Here is a 16273-nt window from a genome sequence, read left to right as displayed (position 1 = left end):
TTAATGTCTTAAAATCATGGCCCAGTGGTTAGAACTCTGTGCTTTCACTGCGAAGGGAACGGGTTCAATTCCTAGTCAAGGAACTAAGATCCTGCAAGCCACGCAGCATGGCCAAAAAAAAAAAAAAAAAGAATCACTTTGGTTAGTTGGATATAAGTAAATCAATTCTGAATATCCCATTACTGGTCCCAGTTGTTTAGCATATGAATTGAGCACAGAAATATAACCATCGGAAAATAAATATTTCTGTAATTAAATAGAAGTTTATATCTCGGATGATCATTATGTCTGGAAAATATAAGCTTCAGCAAAGTTTAATCTACATGATTTTCTGATTTAACCGCTAACAGATTTCTTTCATTCCTAATTTAATTTCAGTAGCCAAAAATTCAAAGCCAGTTAAATAATTCAGCTATATTAAAGCCCTTTAATATTCACAGTGTTATCTAAAAATTAAAATGGTTAAATATCATTCCATAGAAAAATAATTTTTGTCCTTTAATAGTTTAAAGGTTTAATAGTTTAATAGTTTAATCCATCAACTTTTTGGATAATTCATATTTACCATTTTACATAAATTGACCATTAATTTTTATTAACAGTAGTCGTGGGATACCAAGAGTTACGTGTTAGAATCACACACACACACACAACACACACACACACACACACACACACACACACACACACACACAAATGTTGCGTTTAACTCAGGGTATTATAATGCAAAATAATTCATGTCTAAATAGCCACTTATGTAACAAGTCATGATTTTCACATTTATTTCAGGGACAAATTTTTATAATAGTCAACATTAGGAACAACAATTATAACTTTCCTCAATTATCCTTCTGCTGTCACTTCAATGCTAAAATTTAATGAGAGTTACCCACTAAGATCTCATGACATAATGTATCATTCTGTTTTGCCAGTGGTTCTCAGCATTGGCCGCACATTGAAATCACCTGGGGAACTTTAAAAGCCTACCAGTGCTGAGGGCCCACCCGCAGAAATTCTGATTTAATTGGTCTGAGTGTGGCCAGTGTCTCTAATATTCAGTAAAGTTTGAGAACCACTAGCTAGTGCAGTACAAGCAGTCTTACGAGATCTACGTTCAGTTCAGCCAATGATGTCCTGTAGTTTTTTTTTTAACAATTATCTTTCACGGTTTAAAGAGATCTGGCCTCTGGTCCTAGATTATCTGGGTAATTGCATCAACTCATCACTCCCCTTAGCTATAAAAGCATGAGAACTATTACTTATTTCTACAGTCTGTTACACTATCATTCCCGTGAAAAATTACATATCTTTTTTAAAGAGAGCACAGTAATTTATCTGTGAAGTGAAATAACACTAGCAGATCATTAACTTTGTACAATGAATGCATCAAGCAGCTGTTACTTAGAAAGTAGAACATCTGTTAAATGCCACTGGAGTCACTATTCACTGTCATTATAGTTATAGCTATAATTTCTGTTTTGCATATTCTGCTTTCATGAAATTCTTTTTTAATAGGCAATGCATTATTAATAAAAAGTCAATACACATTGGTATAAAATCCACTATTTAATGTTTTATATTCTTTAAAAATGTATCATTATATTATTCCATCACATTAGCCTAATAATAAAATATGTTCGAATCCTTGGACCATGGCAGAGTAATGTAGGACCTGAAAAAACAATTAATATCATGTTTTATCACATTTAAGACATATTAGATTGAATGATACACTGTTGATTTAATTACAGCTATTGTGGATCAAAAGAAACACCACCACCTTAAATGTGAACATATATTGTACGTTTTATCTCAATTTCAGAGACCTTAATATGTGACAAATGCACATCTTAGAATTGCAGTAATGTGGTAAATTTGTTCACTTTCTTCCCGTGAATATGTTTTGTAGCTAAAGGTGAAAACTCTCCCATTTCTGATGACCAGAAATGGTATAATATTTATGCAGACTGACTGAAGGCAGAATTCACTTGGTGAGGGTAACCTTTTAAAATACCTTTTTTGGGTGTGTTAGTTAACTCTTCATCCATATAGTGGGAACTTGCACAAGAGATAAAGATCAAATAAACAGGAATTTTGTAGCATCCTAGTAAAGGATGGAAAATATATGGAAATGGTGTTATGGCACACATTTGACTAAAGGTGGGACTGAGTGAAGATAGAATCTATGGGACAGGGGACACCTAAGAGATAAAAAAAAGGGAGAGGGATGAATTGGGCAACTGGGATTGACATATATACACTGATGTGTATAAAACTGATGACTAATAAGAACCTGCTGTAGAAAAAAAATAAAATAAAATTCAAAAAAAAGAATTCATAAAAAAAAAGGGGAGAGGGTGGGAATAATAGGAAATCAGATTGAGAAGTTATCCTCAGAATATAAATCCATCAGAAATTCCAGGAGAATTTGTGGAAAGCATTGGACCTCTGAAAATGTGAAATGGGTGAAAGAGAGGGTCAAGCACAAGTGGGTTTTGTTTCTCTGCCCCTCTTGGCAAATATCTGTGGATGTGTTCCTATGGGACCAGATAATTAATCCAACACTTTTTACTATTTTACCTTTAAATCAATTAAAGATGTTAACATCACATAATTTTATGATCAACAGAGACTGACAGAACAGGTTTTTCTAGCCTGCTACCTCATCAGTGAAGAGAGTTGATGAAGCTGATGGTGAAATCCTGAACCTCTCAGGCCACTTAAAATTAGACTCAAGTGATTTAACTTATAGGTATGAGGGATGAATCAGAATGTAGTTTCCATCCTTCACATGAACACACGGGTGGGTGTCTTAATTAGGAGAAATTAACCTATGCTACCCATTTCTTTTATTATAAGAAAATTGTTCTAGCATTTAAAAAATTGCAATGGCTACGAAAAAGTAGAGAGCAAATTTGTTTCTTTAGAATCATAGAGGGTAGTGTTTAATATTTCAACTATTTATTCTGCAGCTATCAAATGTTACAAATTAAAGATATGGAAAATAAAGAAAAATGTTAGATTTTGTGGCAATTGATATTTACATTGAGTTCTACTCTTATCTGACATTGTTTTTCCTGTATCATAAAACCCCAAGCACCAAGTAGATAGTTCACATTAAGCTGCTGTTGAAACTCCTGTAAGTAGACTTATGACCATGTCATAGGTCAAAATAAAACTGTGTCCATAATTTTGCTTTGAATTCAACCTTAAAATTGATCCTAGAATCTGTCACACTACTGCATGATTGAAAAAAACTAAGAGAGCTGATTTACAATTTATTCAGTTTAATCATTGAATTTGAACTTGCCCATTCAGAAGGGTAAACCTTCCCAAACCCTCTCCAACCCTCACCTCATAAGGCAACAGAAGAAACCATGTGTGCTGAGGATTGAATGCCTTTTGAGAGGAAGAAGTGTATTTTCAATTCTTTCTCCCCATCTCACCAACCCCATAAATAAGTCTACCTTTCTTAAAGAGGTAAGGGTATAGAGAGAATGGCCAACAGAGTAGCTGTAGTTTAATTCAGTAATTCAGTTCTCAATATATCTGGAAGTATAGACATTCTTCTGTTAAGGGAGACTTTTAGAGCATGGAAAAATGGTTCCTTGACATCTTAAAATATATTGTTTTTAGTTTCCAGTGAGTACCCCATATTCCCCTTTTGGTGGCTTTTGATTCCAACCTTCGTACTTTCTCATCATTTTATACTTTGTCTTTAGTCAGTCTAAACTATCCCGTCCTTTATGGTAAACTCTGGTTTCAATTATCACCTCTCCCTTGAAGCCATTCATGCTTATCCCAGCCATGAATTATCTTTTCCTCAAAATTATGTTCTTTCTAATATGATATCAAATTGTTTGCTTGTGTTTCAACTTTCCTCTGCAGCTACACTTTAGGTAGCATTAGAGCAAGGTATGCAGAGACTGCCTCCTTCCTTATCTCTGGCAGTGAATGGCACAGTGCAGAGTGGGTATTAAGCATCTAATGTACATTGACTCATTGAAATTTAAGTAAGATCTTCACAGAGCAAGATCAGCATATTTTTTAAAATCTAAGACCCTATTATTTGTAAGCCATGCCATTAATTAAAAATGCTTTTGTGGTGGGCTTCCCTGGTGGCGCAGCGGTTGAGAATCTGCCTGCTAATGCAGGGGACACGGGTTCGAGCCCTGGTCTGGGAGGATCCCACATGCCACGGAGCAGCTAGGCCCATGAGCCACAACTACTGAGCCTGCGCGTCAGGAGCCTGTGCTCCGTAGCAAGAGAGGCCGCGATAGTGAGAGGCCCGCACACCGCGATGAAGAGTGGCCCCCGCTTGCCACAACTAGAGAAAGCCCTCGCACAGAAATGAAGACCCAACACAGCAAAAATAAATAAATTAATTAATAAACTCCTACCTCCAACATCATCTTTAAAAAAAAAAATGCTTTTGTGGGGGAAAATAAAAAATCCATTAAACGAGCACAATATTTTTCCTAACCAAAAATAGCATTTATACAAATGATTCAATACCAGTTTATTCTTGAATACCACATGTAAAGGTTTGACTTTAGGTCTTTTTACAGTAGGAGTGTAAATTTTCTCCTTATTCACTTTTGGCCATAAACGGTTATACACTACCACAATGAACACTGGTTTTTTTCAAGCTCATGTTCATGATGGTGTTAACTTCAACATGTTTGAGTTTTACCTTACAACATTGAAAAACATAAAATGAAACCAGAAATTAGTCCACATTTCCTGTTTTCTTGTTCTTATTAACTGAATGAAGTATCACTGGACATTAAACATCTTCTCTTGAAAATTAGCTGGAGAATTTGGGTAGATTTTAATGAATAATAGTTGTTTGTGACCCATTAACTGTTTGCAGCAATATTTCCTAAATTCAAAACTTCTCTGATCTCTTCTGAGATTTGGAAATTTCCACTGCCTTTAATCGCATTGCCTGGCTTAGAAGGGACAAATGTCTGTGTACGCAACGACTTTTTGTATCAAAGTTTAAACATACTATCATCTTTCTGAAGTTATTTTAAGAGATAGTTAGTGATCCAAATATAAATTAAGCTTTAACTTCTTTAACTTTGTGAGGTGTTACCTTTATGAGTAAATGAACTATAGTGACAAGGCACTAGTCTGGAATATAGGAAGTAGGAAATGCTCATTTACATATATTTTCATATTTTTGTCATACTCAAATATAAATTTTATAAAGGTAAGGACTTCGTGTCTCTATCATTTTATCCACAGTGCCTAGAATAGTGGCTACCATGTATGGTTGTAAAGATTGTGTGCTACACAAGGGTGCAGACAAAGGGAATGAAAGGGCTGGAATCTAGCCCATGAGCAGTCACAAGTCAAACTGCAGAAGGGCTTTTTCCACCCAAAGATGACATTTCTCATAATTTCCTAAAAGACACTAGGTAAAATCACCTACATCTCTGCTGTAATAGTGACCCATTTAGCAGGAGCTCAGTAACATTTGTGATTAATACATGAAGGAATTCCTTTTATGAATTGCTAAGCTCATGTGCAACAGATGACAGCTACATTACAAATAGCCCATTGCATGGTAGTTGATAAGTTCATTTAGCATTAATTACCTTAATTTCAGATATTTTTTTATTTTGAAAAAGAAAAACAAATAGAAAAGTATATATTAGAATTGAAGAAACAATGACTGTGTTTTATATAGAAATTATTTTATACCATCTTTTAACCTCATTTATTCCCCTGCTTATTTGATAGCCAAAGAAAAAGCAAAATGTGTATATGTGTGTGTGTGTGTGTATTTATGTATATTTTGAGTAGATCAGGACCTGAGAGTATGGAGGAAAGGCAGCCATAAGAGTTATTTCTGTATACTACAAAGATAGAAATGCACCTTGAGAATATATAGGACTAAGGATATATGCTGGCCTCATAGAGACCATCTTCCTGTTGTTTACTTGGACCACTTCTCTTATTCTCTGTGCATATATTTCATTTGCCTCTTTGCAAAAGGTCTCCCTCCACTCCTTGTCATTGCTGCTACCCAGTAATTTTGTCTTACTATGGCTTTGACTTGCTGCAGTAAAGACATCAGCTCCATTTCAAATGACTTCTCAGCTGGGGTATTACCATAGTCTCTGTATCTCTCAGTTAAACTTCTTGAGAGAGTATCTGTTTGGCTCAGACTTATCCACCAGGGAAGGTCCAACAGCTGTATGTGGGTGAGGGAGGGATCGGGGGCAGAGGCAGGGAAATGCAAGATGGTCATGTGGTCCGCCATGACACGTCACAAGAAAGGGTGTACGTAGAACTGACAGTAAAGTTTATACTAGGATCAGTTTTCCATCAACTCTCTACATAATTTCTAATATTAAATGTGCTTATTTTCAGGTTTGAAAATCAAGTCTTAGGAAGTACTGGTGCTCTCTTAGGGGATTTTAATAGTATCTCTTTAATTTACTTCTAACTGAAATTAAGCATTTTTTCAATTATGAGTGTGAGCAACAAATCCCAGCAGTATCAGTAGTTCCTGTGACTTTGCCAGCAGTCACAGATAAAATTATGACAGATAATTTTATATTACATTCTAGTCATTGAATATAATTCAAAACACTAGTGGTGCTAATCACTACTTTGAAATTATCCTAAAGGTTTGTTGCTAGATCATTGTAGTTATACATGTTATGAAAGAAAACATGTATTACTATCTCACAAATTTTAAAAATATATTTTGTATATTTTATTTAAGTATAATTGTTTTTAATTTTAAATCCATTGCATTTAATTTTATCCTTTTAAAAACATTATTATGAGAAAGGATACTTAAGTTTCACCAGATTCCAAACAGGTTTGTGGCACCAAAAATTTGAAAGTACCTGCGTAGAAATACAGGAGTGCAATAATTGCTGAATTTTCTAAAAGCAGTTGCTTAGCCACATAGCACAGGGAGATCAGCTCGGTGCTTTGTGACTGTGACTGCCTGGAGGGGTGGGATAGGGAGGGTGGGAGGGAGATGCAGGAGGGAGGAGATATGGAGATATATGTATATGTATAGCTGATTCACTTTGTTATAGAGCAGAAACTAGCACGCCATTGTAAAGCAATTATATTCCAATAAAGATGTTAAAAAAATAAAATAAAATAAAAATACGGTAAATAAGTAAATAAATAAAAGCAGTTGCTTATTTGTGGATGGGTTTTCTGAGATCTACCTTTAGCCAATACTTATACAAATTAAGTAAATATGAATATGTTTAGATGGACAGTATGTATGTTTATTATTAAATATGTGCAATCATAAATAAATAAGTCAATCATATTTATGTATGCATACATATTCATATGTACCCAGTAACGAAACTACAGTGTATATGGTATGATTTTCATCATTCCTAAAGACGTGGTTGAAAGTTTAAACCCTTGAAAACTCTTACCATAGTAACTGGACGCATAGCCATTTCAAAAGCTTTAAGTCTTAAGACGACAGTACTCGAAGCTCAAATGCTGTTCTTTTCACAGGCTACTCAGAAAGAGATTGAGAAACAGAAGGTTCACCTAAAGAGCATTACAGAGCTAGGAGAGGCCTTGAAAGCAGTTTTGGGCAAGAAGGAGACCTTGGTGGAAGATAAACTGAGTCTTCTGAATAGTAACTGGATAGCTGTCACTTCCCGGGCAGAAGAGTGGTTAAACCTTTTGTTGGTAAGAGAAGAGGCTGGAAGATTTTCAGCCCCTCTCCAACACGAAATTATATAAGCTTTAAATAATAGTATTTATGTTAGCAAATTCTTCAACTCCACATAAGTGTTGGCCCTTATTTCAATATCTATTTCTATAGTGTAAGATATTTTTTGCATGTTTGTATTATATTCTTTATGGAGATTGCACCTAAAAGTAATTTAAATGCTACTACATTTTTTGTCTTTTAAAATCGTACAGAGTAGGACAAATATTTTAAAATATTGTCTAACTAATACTATGTCATGGTATGTCTCTAAAATTAAGGAATACCAGAAACACATGGAAACCTTTGACCAGAATGTGGATCACATCACAAACTGGATCATTCAGGCTGATACACTTTTGGATGAATCTGAGAAAAAGAAACCACAGCAAAAAGAAGACATGCTTAAGGTAGCAAATAAACTATTATGAAAAGTAATTTTCACACTGTGCAACAGTTATATCAATTATCTTTGTCCTAAAAGATACAAAGGACTTCTTAATAAGAGTGAAAAAAGTCTTCCTCTCTTCCTTCCCCACCTCCTTCCTTCCTTTCCTTTCTCCTTTAATGCCTTCTTTCCTTCCCTCCCTACTTCTTTAATTCAAATGGGAGTTCATGACTTTGAAGAGCCCTGTTATCTGGATATCTGTCCATATCGACCTCTCAGCTAATTACACGCAACTTAAAATCTGATGAGAAAAGTATTCCCGGATTTATTTTGGTGTTATATTGCAAATTCATGCCCATTTTAATAGTAATACTATATTCTTGTACCTAACACAAAGTTTAGTTTCTCAGCATTGTTCACAGACCATCTGAGTAAACAACGGGAGTCCAGTCTGTGGACATTTTGCCTATGCGATGTCTAAATCTTAGTAATTAGTAACAATACTGAGCTTACATAAAACTGAATTTTTCATTCTTAACTATATATAAACTAAACATGACTTTGTGTTCTCTCTTTTTGGTATTGAAACTGATTATTAGGACATCCTAAGCTGTCTTTCTCAATGGCAACTTAGTCTTTACTTTAAAAAAAAAATGGTTCCTGTAAAAGGATATGAGGGGTATAATGTGCAAATGTAACTTACTGATGCTATAATACCTCTATTTGATGACAGTTTTTTCAGTTAAATAGGAAGAATTGCATTTGAAGAAGTCTCATATAAATTAAACAATGCCTTTGTTTTGTTGAAATTTTCAATAATTTTGACTAGTGGATTGCTATTTAAAGAATGCTTAAAAATTGTAGTTTCTGTCTATACAATTCATTTGTTTATTTTTTATGAAATTGATATTTTCTAAGGATTGCAATTCCTTTTTAATGAAAAATGGTAAACGTATTTCAGGCTGTCCCCCAGAAATATTTACCCTATTGTCTGTACCTTATTTTACTCTTCCTTCTCCTTTGATGTGTAGGTAAGGGATGTTCCTTCAGGGTCTTTGGAAAAATAGGAACTGAGTTATTTCACTTACAGCCTCTCCAACCCCTTGAGTCAGACAGAGCTTTCCTCAATCCCTCTGTCTGTGACACAGAATTCTTATCTGTTAGAAAATCCATTTTTTCCATGGCAATCGATATGATAAAGAAAAAGGGAACTTGTAAGTACTCAGAAGGAATAGAAAATTGTTCTTCAGCTACCTTCCTTCCTAAGGACATATTCAGGTTGTTCCACAGCTTTGAAATTCGGGAAAGATAAAATAAGACTAAATATAAAATACTACAGTTGTTGCCAGCAATATAGAATAGTTGTTTTCCATAGCAAAGGAAAACATCCCTTGTCCTTCTTCAGACTAAGGAATTACTTTCATTAAACATAGATCAAACGTAACCAAGGAGAGTGACCTATTTTCCTGAGGTCACACACATTCTCACTCTACTCCGATTTTATGGAAGTTGGCTTTTTACTCCCTCCATTTTCTCTCCATGTGCTCTTTCTCTTTCTCTCTCTTTCTCTCCCCCCTCCCTCGCTCTTTCTTTTGCTTTCTCACTCTTTCGCTCTCTTTCAACTTCCATTTAATTACTAACTTTAAGCCCTGTCTCTTGCTCACGGAATATAGCGTTTAAAGGCTGAAATGAATGACATACGCCCAAAGGTGGACTCCACGCGTGACCAAGCAGCAAACTTGATGGCAAACCGCGGCGACCACTGCAGGAAAGTAATAGAGCCCAAAATCTCAGAGCTCAACCATCGATTTGCAGCCATTTCTCACAGAATTAAGACTGGAAAGGTAGGAAGATCTGCTCCAAGGTGGAAACTAGTGATAAATGATCTCTTGCAAAGGTTGCGCAGTACACTGAAGGGGGCAAGCAACCCTCACAGCAAGGTTTTCAAAAGGAAAATGAAGGCCAAAATGTATTTGAGGAAATTTTACCATTGAATCTCATGGGAGATCAATCTCTCTCCCTTTTTCCCTCCCTACCCCCTGTATCCCTCTCTCTCTGTCATTTTGTTTTCCGTGGCACAGCTCGTCTAGAACTGCATTCTGCACTGGTTTACATATGTACTTTCAGGGGTAACCTGCAGCACAGTAACAAATAGCATGCCGCAGGCCAACAGCAGCAACAACAAAAAAGCACAAAAGACATAATCTAAAGAAAGCACTACCGACATATTTTGCCAAATATAATATTGCTTGTGTGTGATATGGAAGAAATATCCAAAATGAGGTCTTGTACATCTCCTGCATGATGTAGGATTTCTGTACATCTCTGCTGGTTGTGCACATGTGTGTATGTGTGTGTATTTTAACTTGCTCTTGCTAGTTGCCGATACTTACTGTGATAAAATCCATTAGATTATAATGACATGCAAACCATGAAGACAAATAATTGCAAAGCTTGTATATCCTAATTTTTGTAATTTTATATGTCTTTATATTTATTCTATTTAATGAAGAACCAGGGTATATGGAACTTTTGCATGATAACCCTTTATATTTGTGTAACATTTAATGAAGGCAAAAATCTTATTTAATAGGTAGCTTGCAAAAATATATAAACACAGTATTATCGAATTTGAACTCTTTGGCGAGTATCAAAATGCAAGGAATTACCTCCCAAATTTATAAAATGTAGTTTGACACATTTTTCAATATATATGATATGCTTTCAAATACAAAAATGTATGTAAAAGAAATATATGTGTTTACATATACAGATAATTGCTAGAAATAATCTTAAATGAGAATAACATTATTGAAATATTTGTGAGAAAATGCGATATGTCAGGTAAGTTTTGATTCCTGGAAAAATAGGAGAATACATTTGAAAAATTATTTTGGTAATTATGTACACCCAATAATAGCATGGTTTACATCTTCTAAGGCATTACTTTGTATCACTGTTATATATAATAGTACATATATAAAGGAATTCCTAAAATATTTGGAAATGTGATATGAATTTTAAATACTTTATTGCATGTGAAACATAGTTACTCTTCAAAACTCGCCTTCCCAAAGCAAAAAGGTATTAGCTTACCTTAATTCGTTGCTCTTGTTTGTAATAGTTAACTAATTAGTTCTATTCATTTATATATGAAGTAATCCTCACCTGAAAAACATCTGACAGAGTCTAAAATTTTATTTTTAGTCCATAGTTGTTTTTTGTAAGAATTTACTCTGCTGTTTAAACAGACAATTGTTTTCACTTCTGGAGATATCATTAAATGGGTAATATCTAAACAACCAAAAGTTATTTTAGTCATCTGAAAGATGAATGCTAATACTTCATTACTAAGTTTTGTATTCTTCCCATTATACGTTTTAATAAATCACTGAGCTAGAGTATATTTAAGAGTAAACAGGGTATTCTTTTCTTGATTTTTTTCAATGGTAGATTGAGATACATTATGTCAAAAGACTGTGACTTGTAGGTATTGAAAAATGAGTAGAAGTCATCATGCACCATAGAAACTGACAAACATAGCATGGCCAAGAGAAGTTTGTGAATTGTCATTCTATATTCTGTACGAATGTGTCAGTATACTTCCAGATATCATGCATCAGGTGAGCCATTTGATGTGTTTCTTTTATTACCCATACTGAAGAAAAGCATAAAAGATTTTAAATCAATATTTCAACTATACATTAATTGATGACAATCACATTTTTACTTTTCAAAGGATTCCTTTTTCTCTAAATTCATAGAGATGACTGAATGCAATAGTTGACCCCATTTGGGGGCTTTGAAGAGATAATTAAGCTCTATCATCATGATGAAACAGAAAATATGGAGTTAAAGCATACCTGACATTTTGCTTGTTTATCATTGCATTCACTAATGGTATTGAGTGTCCATTGTGCTAGTGAGTATGGGAATATACAGGATGTTTAAGATACTTGCTTAAAAATATATATCTACAAACACAAGTTTAAATACTTATTGCAATCATATAATATGCTTAACACTAGTACATCTTCATGGGGGTGTACAGTTAATGATGAGGTGGTCCCAGCAATCACATAGTGTGGTAGGAAGAACAATAGACATAGAAGATTGAATTCTGAACTTTGTCAGTATTAGGCAGAACATGTGGTCTCTCTGCAATTCCATTTTCAGTGTTTATAAGATATGGGAGTTGAACTAGATAAGTAGTTTTTAAAAGGAAAACTATCCCACCCCACAAAGGAGTTATTATTTAGAACCGAGTATATAAAATGGATAAGAATAGACTTATTGGATGGGGGAATTTCTGCCCTTTTATCTTTCTGCTTCCTCTGATGAGGTTCAGGAGGTACAAGTTATGTGCATAGAACATGGTGTAAAATTTCTGGGTTGGATTAGTTAAAATTAGGACTAATTAGTTGTATTAGTCCCTGATAACTCTAAAATTTGTCTAATAATCTTTTGTTGATGCAGTGAGGAATTTAATGACTTGTATGTGTGTTTGCTTATGGAGTAGCGTAATTTTGGCAGTGCTGGAATTCTCAGGGATAGCCTTTGATCTCAAAGTCAAGTTCCTATTAGAGTAAGGTTTATGGAAGGTAAGATTGGTTTGTAATATGACATTCTTAAGGTTGAGTTTATGGGTAGTTTTCACTTAGGAGAAAAACTTGGGAGAAAATCTACAGCGATAAACAAAAGTAGATTGGGAGTGAATATGGATAGAACTCAGTTTAAGAACTAATTTCAGGATCCTTTCAAAGGTCAACTAGAAAGGGCAAATGAGTAGAGCAAAAATTTATCCTGAGAACTCACTGATAATATCTGGATTCACTATTTGGTGAATATGAAGTCTGTGTCCTTCAAGGACTGTTCATGACAAGAAATTCCAAAATCCAGAAAGCAGTGTACATTGGGTTCCTCGGTTTAGATTGGCTGAGAACTTGCCCATCAGATGCAGTTCTCAGCAGTGGTAATTTTAACTATCAGTGAGGAGCAGTGTGGCGAGAGGAAAAAAATTCTTAACTTCAAGCCACAATACTTTGAGTGTGATCTTGGATTTGACCCTTTACCTCACAGAATCTCATTTCCATCCAGAAAAGCAGTAAGATTATGCCTGTCTTATCTTAACCTCAAGATTGTGGTGAGGATCAAATGACCTAAGATATGTAAAAGCATACATTGAAAAAAATCTATAAATTATTATAATTATATAAAATGGTGAAAGTAATATAAATAATTATTGTTATCATTATATATATATTAGACTTAATGGCCAAATTTTGAGGGTTAAGATGGAAATTGATGGGGAAAAGAAATGGAGGAATAGCTGATTTCTCTTTCTGGTCTGTGCTGGAATGGGTAGGGACCAAGAAGATGTGTCTTTGCTATTTCCATTGCAAGGGCCAGCCTTATAGATTATCGAGTGGACCAATTTAAGAACTGGAAAGTTCTGCTCGTCCCAAATAGGGCCCATAAAATACATGAAATTCTATCTCTTCTCATTTCATTTAGGTTAATCAGCAATATCTTATGGCTTTGAGAAAGCTTAATCTCTCCTAATATGTATGAAATCAATTTGAGAAAATGGCAGTTTTGATGGGGAGGGTCAGAGTTATAAAAATGAATCAGGCATAATTTCAGAACCCTGGGTAAAGTTGATGGAATCATTGGGGAAAGACACCACGACTCAACTCTTTCTGATTTAGGGCATCTGAACATGGTGGCATAGCATGGTGGTGTTTGAGGGGGATACTATCAGCAAAAGAAAGTGACAGGAGACAGAAGCATAAAAAGGGAAATAGGAAGGCAAAAGTAAACAGGCTACTTAGTCTTGTTGCTTATGGCACTTCTACCCATCTCCATCTTCTGAAAAGCCAAGTTGGAGAGGAGAGTCAGCAATTTGGGAGAGACGATATTTGAGGCAGATCTTCTAATAATTTATGCTTAATTCAATACTCAATGAGGAGTTCTTGATTTTTTTTTTCATGCACTGTTGAAAGATTAGCCCTGCAGTGGTCGTGAAGAGAATTCAACTGAATAATGGCAGGAAGTAGGGAAACCAATTAGGAAGCTATCACAATAGTCTAGATGAGAAACAGTGAGTAGCTCAAATAAAGGGGTATCTGTGGGAATGGAGAGGAAGTGACAATCTACAGCAGTGACTCTCTAACCTTTGTGTACTTGGAGGAACTGTTAAAACACAAATTGCCCTCCCCTCCCCCCCTTGCCTGAAGACTAAGACTCAGTAGGCCTTGGGTAGGCCTGATAATTTGCATGGCTAACAGGTTTTCGGGTGATATTGATGCCAATGATCTAGAGACCATACTCTGAGAACCACTGGTCTAGAGACATTGAGAACTAGCCTAGAGTTAAATTATCATATATGAGGGCCAAGAAGGTGATGAACTGAAAACTGACTCAGGATTCAATACTAATTGAGTCCAAAAGGCTGCCTATGAGTCTCAGAATAAAATTCGCATCAAGATATATTCGTCACATTGTAATACTTAGCTTTAAAAGCATGTTGAGTCAGTAGACCTTAGCTGTATCCTATTAATACAGGCAACTACTTTCTAACAAAATATTATGAAACATACACATAATTTGCTTAGTTAGTGTTCTCTTCTAGAGATTTAGAAATATTTCACTTTCTTTGGAGCTAAAATGTTACATTATTGCCCGTGCAATTGGTACTAACCAAAAGAAAGGTGAACTTGTTTTCTGTGTCTTCATTCTTTATTAAGATTTATGTGCTGTTGGATATTATATACAATATGTTCCTTAATTTCTATATGGGCCTTAAATTTGCTTTCGAAATCCGTGTAGCAGTATGTGTACATATGTGTGTGTATATATATGTGTGTATATATCAATATATGTGTGTGTGTGTGTATAATTATAACATGGGATTTGAATGGTCTGCCATCATATATGTAAATATAATTTTATTGCTATAATATTTATAAAATGTCAAGATTTTGATCTCCAATCAGTCCAATCAGTGTTAGCAGGTGTAAAAGTAATCATTCTTTGGATCAGAGACTATATATATATATATATATATATATATATATACACACACACACACACACACACACACACATACACACACACACATATATATGTATATGTATATATATGTATATATAACATATATATATATGGCTGTGAGAGAGCCAATGAGTTTTTCATTTAGTGTACAATATATCAGGAAAAAATACATGATTGGGTCTAGTTTTATCTTAAGTAGTAGCTTTAGATGTGAAAAGTAATATATAAATAATTTAAGGATAGTTTAGACAGTTATTATGACTTTCCCAAGCATCAGTGGGAAATAAGTAATCCATCTAATGAATGTCACCTAGGATGTCAAAATAAGATTCATTGGATTTGAGAATTTTAATTGAAACCTAATTTTCAATAATCAACTTTATCAATACAAATATATTGATCTTTTTCCCCTTCATAGTCTATTTCTAATTTAACACCTTCTCTGACAGAAGAGAGCATGGTCTGTTAGCTGGTATAGTTACTCTTATTATATAAATATATTTTTAGTAAACTTTTCTACAAAGAAATTATTTAAAAAGTCATAGATGAAAACTTAGGTAAAGATCTATAGGCATCACATGATTTGTAGAGTATTACATATGTAATAATCACAGCTACAATCCTCAAGTAATAGTAACAGATTAATACCCAAACTTTGTGTTACTCTACCTGCTAATTTTATTTCACTGAAATAAGTTAACATAGCAACAGAATTTCTATATTAACAACATTTTTGCATGTTTATAATTTTCTATCCCTATAACAGGTTAGTTCTGTTGGAACTTTGATAACACATTACTTTTGTAATTATTTACAATGTTTCCAAAGTAGATGTTAATTGAGTTTGGTGCACAGTGTCATTTGCTACAATTAACTGGGTCTTATTAACATGACATTTGAAATGATTAAAGCTATTTGGTGATTTCTGATCATGATCTTTTATAAAGGAAAATGATTCCTCCGATCAATCAACAGATGTAAAAGTAATCATTCCTTGGATTGGAACTTTCAGATATTTATAGGAGGCTGTGAGAGAGCCAGTGAGTTGCCCAGGTTCTCACAGTTAGATAACCTGGTTAGAAAACATTAGATCCTAATTCATTGCTTTGTCCACTCCATCA

The 16273-nt window shown here is 34.4% G+C and overlaps 1 protein-coding gene across 1 annotated transcript in view; it reads left to right on the top strand.

Annotated features, from left to right (window-relative positions):
• Positions 1–16273, top strand: part of DMD (dystrophin) — a 2107962-nt gene that overhangs the window by 818507 nt on the left and 1273182 nt on the right. Inside the window, exons 35-37 of the mRNA XM_029240038.1 lie at positions 7510–7689; positions 7993–8121; positions 9773–9943. Coding sequence (XP_029095871.1) covers positions 7510–7689; positions 7993–8121; positions 9773–9943 — 480 coding nt within the window. The remainder of the gene's footprint in view (positions 1–7509; positions 7690–7992; positions 8122–9772; positions 9944–16273) is intronic.

Source organism: Monodon monoceros, unplaced genomic scaffold, assembly GCF_005190385.1.
Source record: "Monodon monoceros isolate NGI ecotype Baffin Bay Population unplaced genomic scaffold, NGI_Narwhal_1 Super_Scaffold_22, whole genome shotgun sequence".
In the NCBI taxonomy this organism is placed as follows: Eukaryota; Metazoa; Chordata; class Mammalia; order Artiodactyla; family Monodontidae; genus Monodon; species Monodon monoceros.
Note: the sequence above shows the minus strand (reverse complement) of the source record. Positions and strands in the feature narration are given on the sequence as shown.